This window comes from Odontesthes bonariensis, chromosome 17 (genome assembly GCF_027942865.1).
Source record: "Odontesthes bonariensis isolate fOdoBon6 chromosome 17, fOdoBon6.hap1, whole genome shotgun sequence".
NCBI classification, from domain to species: Eukaryota; Metazoa; Chordata; class Actinopteri; order Atheriniformes; family Atherinopsidae; genus Odontesthes; species Odontesthes bonariensis.
Window position 1 is genome coordinate 25,042,622 of NC_134522.1, and position 24,557 is coordinate 25,067,178.

A 24,557-nucleotide genomic window follows, 5' to 3' on the forward strand; every position below is an offset into this window, starting at 1 on the left:
TTTTTTGTGTTATAACCCGAATATATATATATATATAAAACCCAATATAACCCAAAATGACCACAACATAAAGGGAGCTGTACTAAAAGTAAAAGTTAATAGATTAGACTAAATTACGCTTGGGTGAAGAAATCCGGCTTTTCTCCCTGTTTCAATTCCCTTCGAATGGCTTCTGGACAGCCACCCTTCCACGGAGACCATTTCTGATCAACTGAAGGTCTAGATCCATCTCTCAGGTGCTGTGTCAGGTCTCTTTTCTTATTTCTCTGGGACATTCACGTTCTGTATATCTGCTGTAGGTAGTTGTACTGCTGTAGTTGTAGCTGCACTTGTCCAGTTCTCTAAGATTTATTTAAGGACACATTGCACACCATGTTGAGATACGACACCTTTTCTGCTACTATCTCTTTGGGAATCACCACGTTGGCACAAAAATACTAGTTTATGCATGCCAAACTATGCTGTGTTTTTTTTTTATAGGCGCGACTAATGAAATGAGAACAAATGAAGCGTCTTTGTCCCAAGCTGCTAGTAACGAGTCTAACAGCAACACTTAAACTTTGTTCTTTCCCACATTGTCTGTTATGTGTGGACACAACACCGGTTCATTTCTTGAGTTATGTGTCTTTGTTAGGCTTAAATTATTTATAGGTCAGTGTGCTTGGATCTAGCAAACAAACAGATTTCTCTGAAAATGGTCAGGTAAAAAGCAGCCAATGTCCAAACCAAAAAATTCAGAAGACCTTCAGAAAGCCTGGAGAACTATTACTCAAGACCACTTATAAAATTACTAGAAAGTCTGGCTCCTTAGGAAGCATAAAGAAATAAGAAATAAGATGTGGCCTTTGCACAATCCTGTGTAAAAACAAAATGGACACTCTTCACAAACACAAAACTTAGCATTAAAAAAAAAAAAACTTTAGTATTTAGTTGATACCGTGTGATACTTCATAAACATTGTTATGACAGTTATCCTAAAACTGTCCGAGTGTTTATAAACGCAGCACCAGCAGTGCACGGGGGAATGAAAGAGTTTCCGCGTGAAACTCGTCCGAACGACGATCCCACCATGGCAACAGCGCAGATGTGCGTCCTGCTCATAGTCCTTTGTGCGACTTTAGCAGAAGATAGTAAATTGAGATTCAAACCGGCAACGGAACCTGTGCGGCTGTTCACTGAGGAGGAGCTGAAGAGATACGGCGGCAGGGAGGTAAAGTTGGGATCCCTCATTCACGTGCGTTCTGGAGTCTGAATTTGTTTGTGCAGTGATAATGGTTTATCTCTACTTTCCGTGGTCTCCCCTCCCTGTTTTAGGAGGGACTGCCTATTTACATGGCAGTAAAAGGAGTGGTGTTTGATGTCACCAGGGGGAGAGGTACGTGCCTTCAAATCTGTGTGCGCGTGAAGGATGACATTTTCAACTGCGGTCAAGTGAGCAGACGTTCGTCTTTTCCTGATTTAAAGTGCGCCCATATTGCAGAATTTATGGCAAATGCAGGAAGTCCATGATACGGAGCGTGCAAATATTTTACTCAACTGTAAAATCATTTTGATCCATAATTTCTGAAAAAGGTTCATACACTTGAACTCAGGACCATCCTGAATGTTCACTCACTCAGTATCAAGCATATTCACTGTATCATTTTGGAGAAATTCAGCCTCAAAGTTCATTATTTTGAAGTGAAAAAGGCATTATGCATAAATGTTGCAAATAATGCCTATTTCACTTCAAATGAATGACCTTTGAGGCTGAATTTCTCCAAAAGGATACAGTGAATGAGCCTGATACTGAGTGAGTGAACAGTCAAAATGTTCCTGAGTTCAAGTGTATCAACCTTTGTCAGAAATGATGGATGAAAGGGATTTTACAGTAGCATAAATATCGCGCATAATGCCTTTTTCACTTAAAATGAATGACCTTTGAGGCTGAATTTCTCCAAAAGGATACAGTGAATGAGCTTGATACTGAGTGAGTGAACAGTCAGGATGGTTCTGAGTTCAAGTGTACACGCCTTTGTCAGAGATTATGGATCAAAAGGATTTTACAGTTGAGTAAAATATTTGCACGCTCCGTATCATGGACTTCCTGCATTTGCCAAAAATTCTGTAATACGGGCGCACTTTAAATCAGGAAAAAACGAACGTCTGCAAGCTTGACCGCATTCATTTTCAATGGAGACTGTTCCTCAAAAGTAAATGTGCACAGTTATGACGGAGCCCAAAAGAGAAACCAGACCAAGCCTCTTTCCACTCTGTTATGTCTTACATTTAATGCACCGCTTGTTTTTGGTTTTATTTCAACCTTTGCAGAGTTTTATGGAAAGGATGCTCCATATAACGCCCTGGTTGGTAAGGACTCCACTCGTGCAGTGGCCAAGATGTCTCTCGACCCAGCGGACCTGACATCAGATACAGTGAGTTTGGTTAGGCCCCGAAACCACCTTACCACACCCCACTTAGCTGTGTGAAAAGAAGTGCCTTGTTTTGCTCCTGTGGGTGGAGAGCACTGCTATCTGACACCCTGTGGAGCTGGATAAATATGGTGAAACTGTACAATTTCACGTGGATGCACCATTCTTGAGGGCACTTCCACCACACATGCACATATATATTTGTATATAACTGAGGGCAGACTGTTTCCAGAATTTTTCATGATTTCAGAGTTTCAGATGAGTTTTAAGCCAGAACTTGAGAAAACGACTCGTGTTGATCATGTTCCAGTTTGAAGTAAAAAAAACAAAAAAAACAGAGGGGGTTGCTCTTGTTGCTCTAACTGACCAACCTTGCTATCATTAGGAATTTAAAGTGATACTCCGGAGTAGATTCAACCTGGGGTCATTTGAACCGTGATATCCAGCCAAGTAGCCCACCCGAAGTTTTTTCGATATTGGCTGAACATCAGCTGAGTTACTGAGTTATCCCGAATAGCTTCGTACAAGGGTTAATGGATCCTGGTCCGTATCTCCAAAATTACCACACTAAAATCACATGCCATGACACCAAACTTCTACAGTAGTACAAATATGGTCTGTACTCACCAAACGATGCATTTGGAAGTTTGAAAATAGTCCAGGAGTTTATTATTGTCAACACAAGCCTAATAGCTTCTCTGCAGCTAAAGCTGCGTCGTCACTTCAGGGAGCTGGGAGCTTCAAAATAAGATGAGGGTTGATCTACTACTGTAGACAACAAAGCAAGGCTGCTCAATTTCTCCATTGATAAAATAACTTCACAACTCTACAACATAAAAATTCATAAAAAAAAAAACCATGTAGAATATAGCATATACTTTGTTGTCTACAGTAGTAGATCAACCCTCATCTTACTTTGAAGCTCCCAGATCAAGGAAGTGACGTCGACGCAGCTTTAGCTGCAGAGAAGCTATCAGGCTTGTGTTGATAATAATAAACTCCTGGACTATTTTCAAACTTCCAAATGCATCGTTTGGTGAGTACAGACCATATTTGTACTACTGTAGAAGTTTGGTGTCATGGCATGTGATTTTAGTGTGGTAATTTTGGAGATACGGACCAGGATCCATTAACCCTTGTACGAAGCTATTCGGGATAACTCAGTAACTCAGCTGATGTTCAGCCAAGATCGAAAAAACTTCGGGTGGGCTACTTGGCTGGATATCACAGTTCAAATGACCCCAGGTTGAATCTACTCCGGACTATCACTTTAAGCTGAAAATAAAACATTATGATGCTGTAGTGATGTGTTCACTGATAGAGTGTTGACAGTACTGTGTGAATGACTGATTTAATGAGGCAGTTTATTACTGTAGCTAACACTAGTTTTTAGTGCAGGGCAGCCATGATAGATTTTTAGGTCAGCACTGGTGAAGTTCCTCCTAATCTCCAAGTCAGAAACCCAACTTAGAGCGGCGTTACATTTGATTTGGCCTAGTCGGTGCTTGAAAAGTCCAACATATCTGATCAAATAGAACGCTCCAGGAGGTCTGTGCCTTTTATGCTGTTGCCATGGTTGCTCCTACTAAAAAAAAAGGTTGTAAAACCTGGATTGTAACGTAGCTTGCAAATGTCTGCCTGTGAACTTTAATATTGTGCCATTTTCTTACAGCAGAAACAGAAAAAATGTGTAAAAGAAAATTGGCCACGTTGGCCTCGCTACCACGTAACACTAAACATGCCTTTCTTTGGTTGAAGGGAACCTGCCACAATAATAAAAAAAATATTCTCTGGGGCTTCAGTTCCTCAGATGCAGAAAGAAGATGTAGACATTTTTTCGCTGTTGCCTAAATGTTTCTGGCATTCTCTCTTTTTCTGTGGATTAAAAAGAAATGTTATAAATAGAATAAAGCGTTAGCTGATAAAGTTTGTGTGCTTTTGCTCTTGGCATGTGGAATGTTGTCTCCAAGAAGTGCTAATAGTGATAACTTTCCCCACTGCTAGTGTGAAAATGTGCTTTAATTAGCTCAATTTAAAAAAGCCTGAATAAATACAGCTGGTTTGTGTCTGTCCTGCATATGACAGCCTTCATCCTTAGACTAATGTGTCAGCAAAGGACAATATGACAGCCCAAAGCCCTTTTAACACTGATTAAAAAAAAGGACCATCCAAAGTAATAATAAAAGTCCCTGTTTTTGATCTTTCCTTCCACAGGCGGGTCTCACTGAGGAGCAACTGAACTCTCTGGAGAGTATATTTGAAGGGACATACAAAGCCAAGTATCCCATTGTTGGCTACACTGCATCACGAATCCTCAAGAAGGATGGAAGTCCCAACGAAGACTTCAAACCAGAGGACCAGCCTCATTTCCAAATCAAAGATGAGTTTTAATCTCATCCCACCTCTTTATTTTCCCCGAAAGACGGCGGAGTCTCCTGTTTCCTCTGTTGTTGGCTGGAATCATTATCAAAGGTGTAAAACAGAAGAGGAAACTCTATTCTCTTTTTCACTTGAACTGAAGATTTACACAGAAGATTTTACCATTTCAATCTCATCTCTTTTTAAATTTCAGATGACGCGAGTTTGTAAAGATTCCTTTCAGGCACATTAAAAAGAAGTTGAATAGCCGGACTTATGAAGTCAGTGTTTTTGATTCTGAGTTTCCATGTTGCACTTCTGTAAGCTTGGTGTTAATGCACTTGTGCTGATGCAGGGCTTTCACCCTCCACCAAATGAATGTGTCCTCCACTTTGATGTAGTATTTTAAGCTCACCCACATGCAACAGCAACCAGCTGAAGACATTTTGGAGTTTGCATATTCAGAAGCTGCTATGTGTTCAAAGCGATTGCTGAGATCATTTCCTTCATTTATCAGGAAAGCTCGCACTAATGATGCTGCATTTATTTTGCCAAAAGATATGATTTTCAGAAGTGCTCCAACTACTGATTTTACAGGTTTTACAGGTTAATGTTTACAGGAGCAGAGTGAGTTCCATTTGGTCTCAATTGGATTTTTCTGTTTGTGGAGTTATCAATGAAATCTGTAAATGAACCTCTCGGAGAAGTCTCGTTTTAGTTTTACCACAAAAATTTTAAAAAAACAACATACTTTCTCCTGTTACATTGACACAAACCCTTGATGACGGCCAGTGCTCACTCATGTAATCTCCAAGCATACAACATAAATGGCACATCCAGGCTTATATAACCATATTTCCTCCGAACAAAGGTCAAAGTGGTTCAGGTGCTAAAACAGGTGATTGCCTTTGGGTGGAGCTGTGCGGCTTGCCCTGCCGGTGGCCACACTGGAGAGAAACCTGGCAGTTGTGTGTGATCGGGACCGAGTTGATCCTCCTATGCTGCAGTGAGCGGCCCGCTGCCATGTTTAAAGGACACAAGCCCTGGTTTTCATTTTAGGATAGGTTGTGATCTTTATCTGGTGGAAGTCAGCCACCAGAAACAATAGATGCCTTAAAAAGTAGGATTCCTGGTGATTCAGATGAATAAATGATTACGTCAAAAATGCATTATCCTGATTCAAGACGGATTGGAAAGTGTTTAAAAATCTGTAAAGCTAATTGAGTTATTGCTGCTGATATATGAGACGACTTGGCAAGCGTCCAGCATTTTGATATCTAAATCTGCATTTGTGCAATTGTGTGTCAAATCAAAACGGTTGTCCGAAATCTAATGAGATAGTAATTACAGTTTATGAACAATTCACTTCACAGCTCCACCTTAAATTCAGTGACCCAATTATTTTGGTTTCCCTACACTAGGATTCGTTTAGGACAAAATTAGAATATTTCTGATAAACTGAGAAAACAAATCCAAACATAATCACTAGAAATAAAAAAGTTTGACCAAACTTTTTGGCCTCTTTTTTTGGCTGCAGATCAGCGTTCGCATCACCTCAATGGACGCAAAGCTGGAGTTTTCCATCAAAGCCAACACAACAGGGAACCAGCTCTTTCAACAGTTCTGTATGCTACAGGCCACAAAACACATTGTTGTTTCATATGAATCCCAGGGGGGCTGGATGTGGGCTTCAGTTTTCATGTGTCCGCTCATTTTAACATGTTAGGCTCTGTTCTGTTCATGTATGAAAAAAGGACGTTGCTTAAGGTACAATCAAGTCAAACAGTAGTAATACAACAGTGTAAAAATCCTCCATTACAAGTAACCATGTCCTATGCTGTGCTAAAGAAATATCAGCAAAAAAAAAAACATAAAAGTATTTGTTATGCAGGCAGGTTGTGAGTGAACTGTTTTGTAATATTGTTTTTTAATTGAATTTTCTCAGGCTGACCGAGGCTGCTGTGGCTGACTTCCACTTGATAAATATCACAGCTCTGCTCTTGCTGGAAAATTGAGAATTTTGAATTTATGTCGCTATCATGAGTCTTTAAGAGCTGACATTCAAATGTCAAAAAGGGACAAAGTATTTTAAACAAGATTAAATAAATGGATGAAAATCCTCTACGGCTGAATGTCGTTTGCGGTAAAAGTCATGTTTCAGGTCAGCAACAAATAGTTTGAATCTACAACCCCCACTTCCAAAAAAGCAATAATTTACAGGAGATTTAAAGCAACATTTTATTCACAAAAGAAGAGAGAAAACACGTCAAATGCTGAAAGTGAGACATTTTACTTTTTCATGAACACGTCTCAAAAAAGTTGGGACAATTATGTCTGAGATCTGAGGAGACGAGTTTTGGACCTTTGGAGGAGAAATGTTATCCCATTCTTTTCTCATGTAGGATTCTATCTCAACAGCTCTGGATTTCTTTGTCGTGCCTTTCATGATGCACCAAACGTTTCTAATTCTTCTAAGGTTTGTGCTGCGGGCAGGCCAGTCTCGCACCCAAACCCATGTTATTGTAATCGATGCACTATGTGGTTTAGCGTTGTTTTGCTGAAATATGGATGGGAGCATGTGTTGCTCTAAAACCTGTATATGCCTTTCAGCACTGATGGTGCCCTTCATAATGTGTAAGTTGCCAGTTCTATAGGAACTAGTGCACCACCATACCATCAGAGATGCAGACAACGTCTATGCAAAGTTTGCCAAAATCAAATCAAATAAAAAAGGCATTGCCTTATTCTCTTCATGTTTTCTCTATTTTCTGTCGTCTAAAAGATATTTATTATCAATATCACTCACTGTAACGGTACATTTGCACTTTGTTCAGACCTGATAGCATACGGTTGTAGGTTGCTCTTTTGAAGGCTGAATTGTGCTTAATATCTGTTCGCAGATAGAAGTTTAAACCAAACATTTTTAATTAGTCTGGCACATTAGGCATAAAGCTTGTTAAAGTGGATTAACCCATTAAATTAAACCTTAAACTCAGGTATGTTTTGTTTAGAAAAAACCCCACAGGATTTCCTGTTGCAATCATGGATGAAAGAGCCAAACGTAAACCGAGAGAAGATGTTTGTATAAATAGCTGTGGGGAATATTCAATCATCAGTCAATAACTCTATATCAATGTTTGATGTAAATCCTAATGTCTCAGACACTGTGGCAGTTTGTGCTCCAATTATATAGTCTAAGCAGCCTCATGCTTTTTGGAATATGTTACATTTCCCTTTTTGTGCCTTTCAGAAGGACATTAGATTATACGTCCCACAAGAACGTGTCAACAAGTTCATCCTACAGCTGTGCATGGGCAGCCACAATCTATACGTATGGCTGACAGCATCGAAACGCAGCAATAAAAGGCTCGGGCCAGTGAGGAGCTGCTGTGGAAGAAGATGGAGACAGGCTACGTTTAATGATAAATAAAACATAGAGCTGGTATATGAATATGGCCAGATATAGATAAGTCTCGCATTTTCTCTTTACTTAACCAGAATCTTGATCAGAAAGGTGTAATACATGAAGGGAAGACAATCTATCATCCCTTTTAGCAGAACAGAAGGTTTAAATGGTTCAGTATCAGCTGTGAGAGTTTTACTCTTACATTTAGATAACACAGACTTTACTTAAGATTCCTTTCAGACATACTCAGAAAGTTGGATTGCTGTAGTCGCAATGCCTCTCACTTTACTGAGACGTCCATAGTTAGTGTTTTTGTGTTCCAGTTTTCAAGACTCCACATCACAGTTCTGCAAGCTTCCTGTTGGACTGCTCATGATGACACATCAAATGAATGTGCTCTTTGTTCTGATGCGTTGTTCAGCATAATGAGGCTGGAACGCCCATGTGAAACAAACAAAACACATTTGAATTCTGCATCATATAGCTGCATCTTCGAATGTGACTGCAGGCATACCTTTCTACATTTATCAGAGCGCACATGAAAGAGTAAACACCCCCAGATGGTACTGAATGTATTTTGCCAAAAGACACATACGTTTTAAGTGCTTATTATGAGCATTGTACTGGATGTCTCGTTTCGTCTGAAATATTCAATTCAAGGTGGTGTGAAGCACGGAAATATTGTAATAAAGGATAGAAAAGGTGCAGATTAATTCTTTTTTGGGATCTACTCTCCGTTTGTTTCAATTTCCCTATGTCTAACAGCGAATAGAATAAGGATGCAACTGAAAAACGTGAATGTTTAGACCTACCCAGAGTGTACCTCGCCTCCCGCCTGGTGGCAGCGAGGAAAGCTTTCAGCACCTCTGTGATCCTGAACTGCATAAAGCATGAATAGAAAATGAACAAATGATCAGGCTTCGAAGATCAGAGTCGGTCCATTTGTTCTCAACTTGATCTTTCCTTTTGTAGAATTACAAATGAAATCTGTAAATTTACCTCTCAGAGTTAGCCTTATTTAGGTTTTACCACAAAACAACAGCAGCAAAACAAAATAGAAACAAGCTTCTGCTGTTGCATTGATACAATGTGTTTATGACAGCTTATGAGTTCTCTATGTCACCTCCAAACAAGCAACATAGATAGCACATCCGGGCCTATATAGCCTCATGTTCTCCGGTCAAAGGTCTCAGCGGTTCAGGTGTTGGGACAGGTGATTGTCTTTGGGTGGAGCTGTGCTCCTCGCCCTGCTGGTGACCACACTGGGGGTAAACCAGACAGTTGTGTGTGATAGTCACCAAGTCAATCCTCCTACGTCACCGTGAGCGATCTGCTGCCGAGTTCAAGGGACACAAGCCCTGCCCTTGAGCCTGCCAGCGACAGCGCAGCTGAAATCTTTATCAGGTGAAGGTTTGGCTGGGAGTCGGACACTGCAGCCTCGGTCAGCCTGGGAAACACTTTCTTCTGTTGGTGCTCGTCCAAAGACCACAGCCAAGATGCCGAAGACGGTAAGATTCCCACTTTTTTAAATCCCTTATGAAATGTGTCACTGAAACGCTTCTTCCTGGTTAGAGAAGAGTGAGGTGGGCTCATAAATCCATCTGTGAGGTGTTGTGAATTATCTATGTTGATGTAACTATGAATAAAGACCACAGAGCATAAGAGAATTTTAAAGGTAACTTATTTACATCCTGATCGTTTTAATCCCTTATCAAACATCTTTTCCAAGAGACAGCACTCCTTCTTGGCATTTACTCATTAACTAAAAGTAGAGTTTGACCCACGCTGCACATTCCTGACAGAAAATGCTGCTAAAGTGCTGTTTCAGGCTACAAACAGGCTGTGTGTTGTGTCTTTGTTCATGCAGATAACGACATTTATCACGGTAATTCCCTTCGGTAACTCTGGAGTGATTTCTAAAATTAAAAAATGAACATCCTTAGTAACTCGTGAATATGTAGCTTAACTGCTTTGCCCATCCGATTCTTTTTTAAAACCATCAGAAGTTACTAGTCTTCCCTCTAACATAAAGGAAACTCTTATGCAGTTCATGGTAAATCCTATATTTTCTCTGGTTAAGTTACTCAAGTGTTCAGCATCCGTCTGGAGAACTGATAAGAGAGCTTTTCCTGTGTATTACAACAGCAGCTCTGTGCTTGTATTGTAACTCCAAGGAATAAACCTCCATTTAGAGGTTATGCTGACATTTGCCTCAATTTCACTGACATTATACTAACTCCAGACAAATCTCGTGAATTGCTTGTGATGATCTGGAAAATCCTTAGAACCTAACGCAATAGTCGCTTTCTGGCATTTTTTTTCTAAAGCCATGATTGTATGAAAAGTTCCACTACAACAAATCAAAGAACCCAGCAGAGTTAAGTTTAGCAACATACTGATTGATTGTAATGGATTACTGCTTCCGTAATGATGACATCTCCAGTGAATGATTTGAGAAGAGGTCAGGCTGTGGCAGCCAGAAGTGAGGAATGTATCAAGTAGTGAAGAAGTTACCTTACACACGTTGCCATGGAAGGAGTAATCGATTAAGAAACCTAGTGGTGGGTCAGTATATGGGTGTTCCATTTGCTGCTGCCAAAGTTATAGTAGGTTTATCTTTATGACACCCGGGGTGTGCTCTGGTATAACTTCATAAAACAATTGTGTAACTGCAGCAAGGCCCAATCTCGCCTGCAGGCAGGGGTCATGTAGTATGAGATATACTAAGAGTAACTGTGCCCCCCTCTTTTTTTGTGGAGTTCTTTTCCATAAATACTTGAAGGTGACATTTCTGTTTCAGTAATAATTATTTTTGTCATAAAGCAGGCTGATCCTAATAGCAACCTAAAGCGAACCTGGCGAAAAGCGAGTATTTTGATCAATTACTCTGCTAATGTGCAATCTGTTGGCACCTTGGCAAGGCTAGTCCAAAGTCTGCTGAGATAGAGAGCAATTACGGTTTATGAATAATCCACTTCACACTCACAGCCCCACGTTAAAAGGCCTCCTTCACTCAAATCGCTCCGTTATGTTGGTCCTCTGAGCTAGGATTTGTTTAGTATTATGGAATCAAAAGCCAATTAGGATGGAACTGAAATACCTTTGATTAATGGAGAGAAAAAAATGAAAGCAGAAACATTGTAAATAAGATGGTTCATGTGTATCCAAACAGAATAATCTTTTTCGTCATGTGGCTTTTCTTTTTGTCTTTGGCTGCAGATCAGCGTTCGCGTCACCTCGATGGACGCAGAGTTGGAGTTTTCCATCAAATCCAACACAACAGGGATCCAGCTCTTTGAACAGGTCTGTATAGTTCAGTTCACAAAGCACATCGTTGTTTCATATGAAACACAGGGGGGGCTGGATGTGGACTGAAAGCTTCAGCTTTCGGGTTTCCACTCCCTTTAACTCTATTCTGTTCATGTGTAAAAAAAAAAATGTAGTTCTCAGGAAAAGTATCTAATCTAACACAGGCCAGAGGCAGGTGAAAAAACATACTGATTTGAAATGACTTTGAACTGAAGAATCCTTTTAGATGAGGAGTGAAACGTCCTCAAGAACCAAGAAAAAGAAGTCCAGTTGCAGTTTATTCAAGCTGTTAGGAAAACAAGTGACTTAACTGCTGAAACTAACTACAGGCACAGCCGAAGCAGGAAAAGTACGATTGGAATTATCAAGAATTACAAAGAAAACAAACCTCCAAGTAGTGGGGAAAAATCCAACAAGCAGTATTTATACTGAGGGAGAAAAGGGAGGGAGACTAACAAAAGTCAGGGGATGGTGATTAGCTAAACATATCCAGGTGTGAAACAAGAACAGGAAGTAAGCTTTACAGAAAACACAAGCTGCCAGGCTCTACAAAATCCAACAGGAGGCAAGGCGAGCTACAACATGAACTAAAACAGAGCACAGAGATAGAAATCAGAACCAAGATCATACCTATCAAATAATCGTCATTCAAGAATGAAGAATGGATAATCTTCCAGAAACAGGCAACTGTTGCTTTAAAGGTGACATATTATGGAAAAATAACTTTGCATATATTAGGGTGTCTGGAGTCATCAGCACATCTAAAACTTCCCAAAACACAACCCTGGCCTTTTTTTGGGACCCTTTGTTTGAAAGTTAACAAGCCATTCTTATTTTCAGTTCAAACCTACATCACTCTTCAAGTTTACTCCACCTCCTCTGCTAAGCCTCCACCTCTCAGCCTGTCCCACTAACATCCACCCTGCTAGGCCAAAGAAGCCATTTATACATTTATTTTTCTTAATTAGCAGTTGCTAATGCGAACGGTTTAGGGAATGAAGATGGCATCCAACTTCTTGGAAGTAGTGTTAAAGATGTCTTTAAATCTTCACATTCTTATGCATGTGTTTTGTAGTGTTTTATTTCAGATAGTAACAAGAAAGACAGAAGAAATTTAATCAATATGTAATAAAGTCATTTCTTGAAATCCTGCCTGAGATTTTTTCTATTGATTTGTACTATAGTTCATAGCAGAAGAGTAGGATAGAACAAAATATGTATGCCAGTGAGTGGAAATGAAGCTCATTTCATTCTTTGTTAATCACACTGTAAACTCTACTTTAACTGAATGCATAAATGGCAATCGGGCAACTTGTGGAACTTTGCCAAACCTATATAATAAAAACTCAGAGCCATATACTGGAAAAAGAAGCTGAATTATCAGTAAGAAGACAGGTGAAGAGCGTGATGTCCTGTGTCACGAGGTTTACTATATGAGCCTTGCTCCCAGGAGAGGCACCGCTTTGTTATGAAGGGGTTCTGAAGCTTTACCGCTCTGCTGCTGTTCCAGCTGTTTGGGATGTTGGTCTCAACTCTTCTCTTTTTCTTTTCATCCTCAGGTAGCCAAGACCATTGGACTACGTGAGGTTTGGTACTTTGGGCTGCAGTTTGTCGACATTTCTGGAACTATCACGTGGCTGAACCCTGATAAAAAGGTAAGTTTAACTGAGTTCATTGAGGAACTGTAATGGAAACGTTTCCAGTTGTTTTGACGTCTGCTACAACATTCTACTCTTAGATTTGGGTGTTTTAATGAATATTTTTCTCTATAAAGTAGCCTTTTCCTCTTTTTTACTACTCTGTCATATCTTTTCTGTCATATCTTTTTTTCTATTTCTAATAAAACCTATATGTTCGTGCAGGTTTAGTGGTGACTTTTATGTGATACATTTTAAACGTTGTTTTTGATTTCTTACAGCAAAGCTCTTACATACATTGTTACACTTGGAGTATACAAATTCCTTGTTTTTTACACGTAGTATCAGCTACCTTGTTGGAGTCAGTCCTCATATATAGAATGTGTAGGTTGCAGACATCGTCTCTCTACTCAGCTGCCTGTGTTACAATGTAAAAAACCGTAATTACACCACATTCTCAAAGGCCATATCATCTGTCTGTTCTTTTCAATTATATTCTCTTTTTTTAATCATATGTGTAGGTTATGTCTCAGGGTGTGAAAAGAGAGGTTCCTCTGCAGTTCAAGCTCAGGGTTAAGTTTTACCCCGAGGAAGTGGCTGATGAGCTGATCCAGGACGTCACCAGGAGGCTTTTCTTCCTCCAGATCAAGGAGGACATTCTGTTAGAGGAAATCTACTGTCCTCCAGAGACTGCCGTGCTGCTGGCCTCCTACGCCGTCCAAGCAAAGTATGGAGAGTTCGACAAGTCGGTGCACCACCCGGGCTACCTGTCCTCTGAGCGTCTGCTCCCCAAAAGGTGAGCTGATCTGTAGTACCTGGTGCACAGCACTCTTCAAAGTCCACCCGTCATATCGACATTTTCAAGTCAATGAAATTTTCATTTTCTGTAATTTGTCTTTCCTGGGATAATTTCATGCATCATTAAATGGAGGAAATATCATCAATGAAATCAGAAGGTTAACTATGTCAATGTGAGACTACTAAGAAACAGAACTCGTTATGAACAACATGTTGTTATGTTTCTTTAGATGTTCAGATAATGAAGTGCATTACCTTACGTGACCACATCACTCTTTATCTTTTTTTATCCCACCTTTCTTTTGTCAGGTTTGTGTCCATAACAGTTCCACTTAGTCACAGAACGTTGAATGGTTGGTCGATATCTATTCACAGGATGGTTTCACGGCAGTTTCCGGAGACACTGTTGGGGACTTCTTCTCACCATTTTTTTCCACCATCTAAACTGTAGTTACAACATAAATGTGTCACAAAACTGTTTGATTCTATCATTTGTTTAGTTTTGAGCTGAAAAAGTTTTTTTTCTCCATTAATTTTAAAATGTCATCTTCAGACATTAATGTTGAATGTCATGTCAAATGTCATAAATATGATGCTGTTTTAACTTAGGTGAAGAAGTGGTTCATCACAGTCAATTCTTTTCATAGATTTTTTTTCTTTGCGCTTTTGGACATTATTCGACAGTATCTAGACAGAATGGGGATGAGGTGCAGCAAAGGCTGAGTCCTGAACCTGGGCCTACTCACCTTGTCGACTGGTTTCCAACTGACCATATTCATTTTTTAACAGAAAAATGATCATTTGGTTCTCTCAGGTCTACTGACAAATTAAACGTTTGCATCAGTCCTTTTTGATTTGTTTTTTCATGTTTCTCAAATTCAGTGGATCAGTAATAACAGTCGAGGATGTCTGAAGTATGTCTGGCTGCGACTTGTAGTTAGACCATCCAATTCCACCCACATCCAACTCCAACTCAGACCAATGTAGCGAAGAAAATTTTTTTTCATCGAAACCAGAGATCAGCTGCTTCGACTGTGAATCGAAATACCAAAATAGAGACCTGTTCGTATGAATGAGTAAATATAAATGTCACAGTTTGGTAAACAGAGAATTTATTACAGTGAAAGCTGCAATAAAACTGTAACTGAAATTCACCTCAAATATTGAATTGATTAGTGTCTCAGAAAGACAGAGGTGTTCCTTGATAAAAGTCTAACGCTAGACAGGAATCTACAATGAAGAAGTTCCTTCTCACCGGGGAAAGCACGCTTTGATGAGTTCCGCACTCTTTAACGATCAATCACTTTGCCATGGGTGTTACTCTGTTTAAATAAAACACAGACATCCTCACTGAATTAAAACCTTCAATCCGGAGAACTGGTCCATTTTTAGTTTCAAATCTGGAATCCTTCCAGCAAGTTATCCATGTAGAATTGCACCATCCCAGTATAGCGGACTAAAAAAATAACTAAGGAAATGCAGCAATGCAGCATGTGTTTGATGTAGCTCTGCATATATACACAGACTGTTGACATTTTGTGCAGTGTGGGTTCCTGACAGCTTGTCCCTCCTCTTAGAGTGCTGGAACAACACAGGCTGTCAAAGGAGCAGTGGGAGGAGAGAATCCAGGCTTGGCACAAGGAGCACAAATTTATGACAAAGTAAGTAAAGGCTCAAACTTTTATGTCAATCCACATGACGTAATTGTTTTCCTCAGAGGGAGAGTCACCAGTTAATGAGATACAAAATCCAAGTCAATATTTCTCATCAAGAACAACACACAATACATTTATTGCTCCACATCTGGCTAAATGTAAGTCCCTCCCTTGATGGAGGTGTTTAATGATAATGGATAATCAGCATCTTGAAATTCCAAATTCTGTCTCAGAAATTATAATAAGGCCAATATTTAACATTTAGACTTAGGAAGGATTGAAACTATTGGAATTGATATAGCAAAGGAAATATTTGATAATACATTAATCAGACTTTTAGCTGAACAACTTTTTCTAAATTGGGGACCAACACAGAAGTGAATGTGGGGGCAAATGCCCCCCATTTGTTATATTTGTCTGAATATTTCCAATTCTTTTTTCTGACATCAACCACAAATAGTTGGAATCTACTTTGTTGTTTTTTTCACATGATAGAGTGAAGGATGAATTAGGATAGTGAACTGTGTGCATTTTAACAGGGACGAAGCAATGATGGAATATCTAAAGATCACCCAGGACCTGGAGATGTACGGCGCCAACTTCTTTGAGATCAAGAACATGAAGGGCACAGAGCTGTGGCTGGGGGTCGATGCCCTGGGGCTCAACATCTATGCAAAGGAAGACAAGTAAGACACACAGTCACTGTTTCATTCAGCGTTTGTAGCATAGCTCTCTCTACATAGTTTTGTTTTGATGAATGTCAATCAGGTGGTCTATCACATATCTATCACATATTTCTTTCTTGGTAGTCTCTATTATCTGCTGTCTAAAAAGCTGGGTTTCATTATTATCGTCACCCACAGTGTTCAGACCTCGTTGCCTACAGATGTAGACACAAGGGCAACACACGAGCAGTCAAACCTCAGTCATTCACCTCATCCGCCTTTCATCACTCCTGGCTATGTTTTGAGTCACACGTCTGACCACATGGATGTTGTTTTTAAAAAAAGGCCATTGACCCAATTATCTCGTTTCTCTTACAACATACACTCAAAAGCCCTCACTGTCCTGATGCCCTGTATATTGATCCCCTCTTTCCTTCTCTTTAAACCCTTCCAGGCTGACACCAAAGATTGGATTTCCTTGGAGTGAAATCAGGAACATTTCTTACAATGACAAGAAATTCATCATCAAGCCATTAGAGAAGAAAGCCCCTGTAAGTATTTTATGAGTGGAATAATACTCAGTAGTGAGGGTGTGTAAATGTGAGCTAAGATACAACCCCGCATCTGAATAAGTTGGGACAGTTATAGAGAATGCAAGTAAACAAAATAGAAGAAGACAAAGAACGAAAAGAATATATATTTCTCTGGAACCTTTCTGACCTTGTCAAAATAAACCATTATATGAATAGTGAATTATTTGCATACTTAACACTGTCAGGATTGATGTTGAGCTTGAGGCAAAGGACCCAAACACAGGTCCAACTGAGCGCATTGCTGGAGAAGGATTAGCAAGTATGAACAGAAAGCATAAGAACTTACAAACAGAACTCAGAGGACTGGCTGGCTGGAAAAAAACCCAACAGGATATGACAGCTACAATAATCTAGCAAATGACTCAGGTGACTGGAGAACTATAAATACTGAGGACATCCAAGGTAAATAACAACAAACAGAATATATCACAGAGAACTGAAAACAGAACGCAAGGAATAAAGCTCAAAATGTCAAAACCAAACATTAACACAGAGCACTGACTAAACCAAGGCACTAAGAAACCAAAGAGTAACAAATAAACCAAAAGACAAAAAACATGGATCATTACATACACAGTGTCCTGTCAGAATGGTGAAAAAAGAGCTTTAATGCATTTTGGCATTGTCTTGCTGAAATTTTCAAGGTTGAAAACAGCTGTCATCTGGATGAGTTGCTCTCTAACCTATATTTACCTTTCAGCACCGATGGTGCCTTTCCAGATGTGCAAGTTGCCAGTTTCATAGGCATTAATGCCCCCCATATCATCAGAGATGCAGGCTTTGGAATTTAGCACTTCTCTGCATGATAGATTTGTGGATGGCACCCTGAACTGTGTTCACAGACAACGATTTGTGGAAGTGTTCTTGAGCCCATGAATTTTTTCATTCTGCCTGATGACCCAAAGATCATAAGCATCATTTAGTGATTTTTGATCAGTTTTTTCAGAATATATTGATATAATTTACTATAGATGGTGGAATATTCAAAGTCCTCAAAAGTTTACATTATGGAACATTATTCTGAAATTGCTTTGCAATTTGTAGATGTAGTTGTAGTAACTTTTTTGAGACGTGTTGCTGCCGTCAAATTCAAGCTGAGCTAATATTATTCATGAAATAGTAAAATGTCACACTTTTAGAATTTGATATATATTCCATGTCATACTGTGATTTGGCAATAATTGTATTCTGTTTTGAATCTAAATTTTACATGACATTCAAACTTTTTTGGAGTTTGGGTTACAAAGACACAGAAGTGTGACAAAAATGTCATAAAAAAAGGTAGAAAAAAAGTTTATATAGTTGAAACATCCTGTGTTTTTAATCCATTATGTTTTGAAACTAAATTTTACATGACATTTAAACTTTTGGGGAATTTGGGTTGCAAAGACACAGAAGTATGACAAAAAATGTCTTTAAAAAAAGTAGAAAACAAGTTTATATAGTTGAAGCAGCCTGTGTTTTTAAGAAATGTATTATCTCTTTCCAAGGACTTTTTATTCAACGCTTCACGACTTCGTGTCAACAAGCGCATTCTGCAGCTGTGCAAGGGAAACCATGACTTGTACATGCGCCGCCGCAGGCCTGACAGCATAGAGATTCAGCAGATGAAGGCTCAGGCCAAAGAGGAGAGGCTGCAGAAGAAGATGGAAAGGTAGGCAAAGAAGGGAGCTCATTCACAAAGGCTGGGGATGAGGACATGAACATGGCCTGCGATTTAAGTATTTGAGCTGGATTGTTTTGTGTCTTGCAGGGATCAGTTGGAAAGAGAGAAGAAAAAGAGGGAGGCCATCGAGATGGAGAAGCAGCAGATGGAGAAAGAAAAGAAAGATCTGATGATAAAGCTCTACGAGTTTGAAGAGACAACCAAGAGAGCAGAGAGAGGTGAGGAAGACTGTCATATGTAAGCTAATTAGTTACAGTAACTTGAAAAAAGTAAGTACAGCTTTTCTTAATTCTAAAGTTTTACGTGTCGAGACTAAAACCAGGTGTTCAACAGGTGCCTACCTGGATGGGTCAAATGCGGAGAGTAATTTTGTGTGGGTTCAATCTTAAATCTATGAAAAAGATGAACTAAAATAAAGAATCATCTGGTCCTACTAGATCAGGTCTTAAAATGAGATAAATACAACTTCAATTGAACAACAACACATGACATATTACACTCTGTGTCATGTGTTGAACAAAAACCAAAGTCAAAAGCAGTCCGTGAACAACTAAGTTCATCCTCACTGCTTCCTTAGGAATTAAGAGAATAAGTACAAGCCAGGGTTTGATCGCTGTATTATATAGAGGGAGTACAGTGTTGTCCATTATGTAGCTTTTGCAACAGGGGCTTCAAAGCAGTTCCCAGCACAGTGCCAATCCACGTCATCAGTTTGCTCATTTTCTATGAGTCACTGGCACTGATGCTGCTGCCTCTACTGATGGCTGCAAAGAGATTGCACTCTCCACCGCAGACCTACAGAAGACGTGTACCATCTTGCCGCAAAATGTAATGTCTGCTCTGTCCTTCCTTGGAGACAGCCTCAGTGTTCCAGTTCAGTCTATTGTTCAGGCAAACACCCAGATATTTGTCATCCTCCGCCACCTCTTGCTCATCTCTCTCTTATTCCTGGTCCTCTTAAAATCCACAGTCATCTTCTTTGTGTCATTTACATTCAAGATGAGGTTATTTTTCCCAAGCAATGCCACAAAGCGGTCAACCAGTTCCCTGTACTTAGCCTCTTGTCAATTACTGCCACAACAAACAGCAGCAGAGTCATCCGAGTATTTCTGGTGATGACAGGGGTCTGAATTATACTGAAACTCTGAGATGAAGAAAAACAGTGAGAGTACAGTTCTAACTGGTGCTCCTGTACCGCTGACCACCTTCTCAGACACACAACCCTTCAGTCTTACAAACTGTAGGTATTTTGTTGTGTAGTTAATAATTCAGGCAGTTGTGAATAACTCCACTGTTAAAGGCCCTGTTTCTTAATATTGTTTAGGAACCGTGACATCTCTATCTATATCTTATTTTACTGCCCTCTGCTGTTTATTTGGTTGACATATTGTTGGGAGAGCAGATGTGAATTTTCTTTTGCTGCTCCTTCAGTTTTTACATTTACAGCTTTATCTAAGTTAATATTCTGTAATGGAATGTGTTCTCACTTGCATGCACAAGGCAGTTCAATTCGCATCACGTCTTTTTTTCTATGTGGCTGTGATGTAAATAAATTAAAAAGTGAGAATACAGCTTTCTGCTCAAGACAGTTATGACAACATACATTCAACAAACAACAATTCACCAAAAAAAAAATCTTCTTTATGTCACTTTTCCAAATTTATTACTCGTGAAAGTTCCTGCCGTTTATTAAACTTTTTTACTGTTGCTACATCTTTTGGCTTTTTTTCTTTATAAATCTACATATAATACCTTTTTAGGCCTCTAAAATGTATCCAGTTGTTGACAATGGCCCAATAAAAGCACAACAAACGCCTTGTATTAGAGTTTCCTCTGTGCTGACTCGGTCCCACAGAGCTTCAGGAGCAGCTGGAACGGGCCATGAGGCTGGAGGAGGAGAGGAGGAGGGTGGAGCAGGAGGCTGCCCGGCTGGAGGCTGAGAGGATGGAGGCCATAATTGCCAAAGAGGAGCTGGCCAGGCAAGCCGAGGACCAGTTGAAGAGCCAGGAGCAGCTGGTGAGTGTACGGTGCACATTAGTAAAAGTCATGATTAATTGTAAACATACATTAGTTGTATTAGCTGCAGTTTGAATTTGTAAATTTTCCAGCCTCTGTGAGTCAAGTAAAAAAAAAATAATTAGAAAATGTCAAAGAATCCATTATATCAACACTTTCACGACTGTGTGGTATTCTATTAGGCCATTGTACCTTTAATGTAGAATCAGATTTTATAAATAAAGATATCTTTCAAGTAATGTGGGATATACTGTAAGACGAAGAACTTGATTTATCTATTCTAAAGGGAGAATGCTAGCAAAGGGTTTTGTGATGTCCTTTTCTTTTCTGTTTATCGTCATAAGATATTAACAATATGTCCAGATAATCTAGGCTCAAGAGGTAAGGGGATACATGCGCACTGTTTTTTGTGTCTATCTAAACATTTTTCTTGTTGCTCTCGTTCAGGCTGCAGAGCTGGCCGGGTACACTGCCATAATCGCTCAGCTGGAGGAGTCCAAGAGAGAAAAGGAGGAAGAGGCTGAATCATGGCACATCAAGGTGAGTTTCCAACACGGGATCAAAGGATACTTGAGTTCCATGAAGTCCCAGGGATTACATGAAAAATGTCCCAACACAAAAGAACAAAACAAAACGTTTGCTCTCTACATATGCCTACTTCAGATCAGATGAAATACTGTGTTCAGATACTGTGAACATTTTATAAATTGCCATTTTAACATACAAAGTATATTGTGAGAACGATGAGATATTCTGTTCCATTTTTATTATTTCTAAGTTGTTGTTTTTTTTGGATTGAGTTTGTGTAAAATAGAAATATAAATATATTCTGAGTAGTCAGAATTTTACCTGCAGTAAGAGCACTCTCAGATTGCAGAATTAGGGAGAAATTCGGATGAACAGCTTCTCAAAACAAACTAGTGTGCTGTGGCATGTGAAACTACTCAGATCTCAAATGAAAAAAAAGAAAAAATTGATCTGTAAATCTATACCTGTGCTTAATGAATACATCTGTGTACATAAATAAGATATCCACGGTTTAAGTTGTATATCATGTGCACATTCAAACGCTATCATGAAACAAGGAAGTTGTTAGAGTTGTTAAAAAAAAAAGAGTCACCTGCTTTAAATGGATTGTAACTGTTTCTATATTTCACTTTTCTTTCTCCATGTTTTTCTTTTGAGGTGCACTACAATGAAATTCACAATACACATTACACTTGAATTCTCAAATTAATGATTCATTTTGTTTTAAAGCCCCTGTGTATTAGTGGAGAAAGGATTTTACAAGAGCTTGATTTATCCATAAAGTGGTCACAGTCATATGATACAGATATAATAATAGAAATATATACTGTATGTTTAGAGCTGACGCCACAGGATGTAAACTTTAATCTATTCTGAATACTGCACACTGATTAACGCTGACATCCATCCCAATGTCTCTGTCTTTTCCGTCAGGCTGTACAAGTGGAAGAAAATCTGTTGAAGACAAAGGAGGAGCTGCACACTGTGAAGAGTTCCTCCAACTCAGCTCCCGCTGCTGCTTCCTCCTCCTCCTCCTCCTCCTCCTCCTCAGACAGTGAGAGTGATCATGAGCAAAGTGAAGAAAACAGCACCCACAGCGCTGAGCTGCATTCGCAGGGCATCAACGACCATCGCAAGGAGGAGGAGCGACTCACCGAGGCTGAGAAGAACATGCGCATTCAGAAACAGCTAATGGTGAGCGCAGGGTTCCAGGAGATATAGCTCAGAACCAAAAAGTTTACCACAGCTTAAATCTGTGTAAAATCCTCTTCATTTATCTCAGTTTTGCAACATCAAGAAAAAAAAAGTTGAATGTGTATTTATGTGTAATGGGAAGGGTCGTGCATTTGTTTATGGTCATAAAAATCTGATTTGAATCACTACACTTTCATGCAGGGATTGGAAATTCGAAAGAACACATGTTGACAAAGATATCGTTGCAGCCTCCTGGAAAATAAATTTGGGCTTTCATATATCTTCTCTCCTCAGATAAAAGATCAAATTTGTGATAAAATGTGATTTGTGATACAGTGTAACCAAATGACCTTGAAATCACAATCTGCTCCAGTTGAAGATGGTTAGAGACTTATCACTTGATGCCCAAAGTTTGAAAAGACATGCTTTGGGCCATGAAAAAGTTATTATTTTGAAAGAGCCACAAGTTAATGATTTTATCATGAAGGCTTACTAGGATAGATTTAGATATTTTGACTGTAATTGACTGTATTTGACTCTAAATCTGTACACTGTTGCACACGTTCTTATTACTGTCTTATCACTGTAATTTAGTAAGCATTTAGACACTAGTAGAAACAAAGTTTAGATAGTATAACTTTTTTTCCCCCATATCTTTAAAAACATAATTACACTCTAAGGGTCCCTCCTGCAAATGGCCAAGTCCGCCCTGATTGGTTAGGATCACAATCATATCACATGTATGAAGAGTCCACTGTAAGGTGGACACAAGAAGTGCACTCTTTTGATTTAATCACTGGTCGTTACTCCTCCACAGGACCTGAGCTCAGATCTGGCAAACGCCCGAGATGATGACAAGAAGACCCATAATGATCTGCTCCACGCCGAGAACATCCGAGCTGGTCGCGACAAGTACAAGACCCTTCGTCAGATCCGTATGGGTAACACCAAGCAGAGGATTGACGAGTTTGAAGCCTTGTAGAAACCCAAAAGACCTGAGGACCTCTCCCAAATACCTTATGAAGCCTAGACATATTTTAATTTAAGAAAAATGTAATGATGACAGCCACGTGTGATGTTAAAGACCCATTAAAAGCATGGAGCTCATCTGTGCAATATTTCATTTTGTGGGTTGAAACACTCTGCTCTTTTGTCTTTTTTCTATTTCTTTTTTCTCTTTTTGTTTGTTCTCAAACATTTTTAATAATTTGTTTAGTTCCATTTAAATATAAAGCTGGATAATCATGTATCACTTTGGACACAAGCTGTACTATATGAATGAAGCTGGTATGAGGCGCACTGCTGGAAATATATAGGTTATTATAGAAATCAAAAGTTAACTTAATGTGCCTCTATTATTATTGGACCAAAAAGAGGTGGTTGAATTAAAATGTATTCAATTAGGTCCCTATGCTACAAACAACTATTGATTAGTTTTTGGTTTTGTCAATAAAACGTTAGAAATGTACAAAGAAAAAGGCCTAACAAGTGTTTTTAAAAGCCCTTTGTCATGGCTTCGTGCATAATGAATGCAAATTTGAGACGGAATAAAACCGATTAACAAAAGACTTTTTGTTTTTCTTTGTCAATCATCTGATTATTTCACTGAACACCACACCACTGAAATTGCATTTGAGTTTGTGCTCGGTGTCCTTTGTTGTCCTGATTAGAGTTGTTTTGGTCGAAGCCCTGCACCTCCTTATTGTACCTTATGTTAATTTGTCCTCAAGTGTGTCTCTTGATAATCTCCCTTACATTAAAAGAGCAGCAGAAATTTCATGCTGAATTTCCTAAAGTCGGATTGTATCAGTTGAATCAGTTTGTAACACAAGTTCTTTGATGGAAATCTTTTCATTCTTTGGAAACGTCCTCCAGATGGAATAGACATTTGAGATGTCTATTAGTAAAAGCAGATGTACAATAGCAATGGTGGCTCTATTCATCCTTGGTGTCCTGCTTTTGCACATCCTTGTTGAGTGCTTACTGGTACACCTAATGGACCTGAGCCAACATTAGAGATGGGAGGATGTACCATTGATGAAATGTTTTGAAAGGTTGGTAGTCATATTTATTGTGAAGGATCTTTTTCGGTGTACAGCATGTTGTAAGGTTGTTGAGCCTTCAGCTTATTGACAGACAAGAAGTTGTGTTTGGACTGATAAGCCCCGCGGGTCACTGTGAGAAGGATGTGCCTCTCCTAAATGTTTACACACGATCACGGGGTTGCTAGACAACTTGTGAAGCCAGAGGTAGTCTGTTTAAATAGTCACTGGGTAAATATTTTACTTAAACGAACACATGGATCATATACCCATATTCGT

The 24,557-nt window shown here is 39.3% G+C and overlaps 2 protein-coding genes across 2 annotated transcripts; both read left to right on the forward strand.

Annotated features, from left to right (window-relative positions):
* Positions 1-1,000: 1,000 nt before the first annotated feature.
* Positions 1,001-5,042, forward strand: nenf (neudesin neurotrophic factor). Its single transcript, XM_075447790.1, has 4 exons — positions 1,001-1,210; positions 1,315-1,375; positions 2,311-2,414; positions 4,626-5,042. Exons 1-4 carry the CDS (start codon positions 1,025-1,027, stop codon positions 4,800-4,802), a joined length of 528 nt encoding a protein of 175 aa, XP_075303905.1. The 5' UTR covers positions 1,001-1,024; the 3' UTR covers positions 4,803-5,042.
* A 4,629-nt stretch (positions 5,043-9,671) lies between these two features.
* On the forward strand, positions 9,672-23,774 carry ezra (ezrin a). Its single transcript, XM_075447482.1, has 13 exons — positions 9,672-9,683; positions 11,395-11,478; positions 13,044-13,139; positions 13,643-13,917; positions 15,497-15,580; positions 16,114-16,260; positions 16,694-16,790; positions 18,323-18,486; positions 18,586-18,716; positions 20,354-20,514; positions 20,962-21,054; positions 21,976-22,236; positions 23,054-23,774. Exons 1-13 carry the CDS (start codon positions 9,672-9,674, stop codon positions 23,216-23,218), a joined length of 1,770 nt encoding a protein of 589 aa, XP_075303597.1. The 3' UTR covers positions 23,219-23,774.
* Positions 23,775-24,557: the final 783 nt, after the last annotated feature.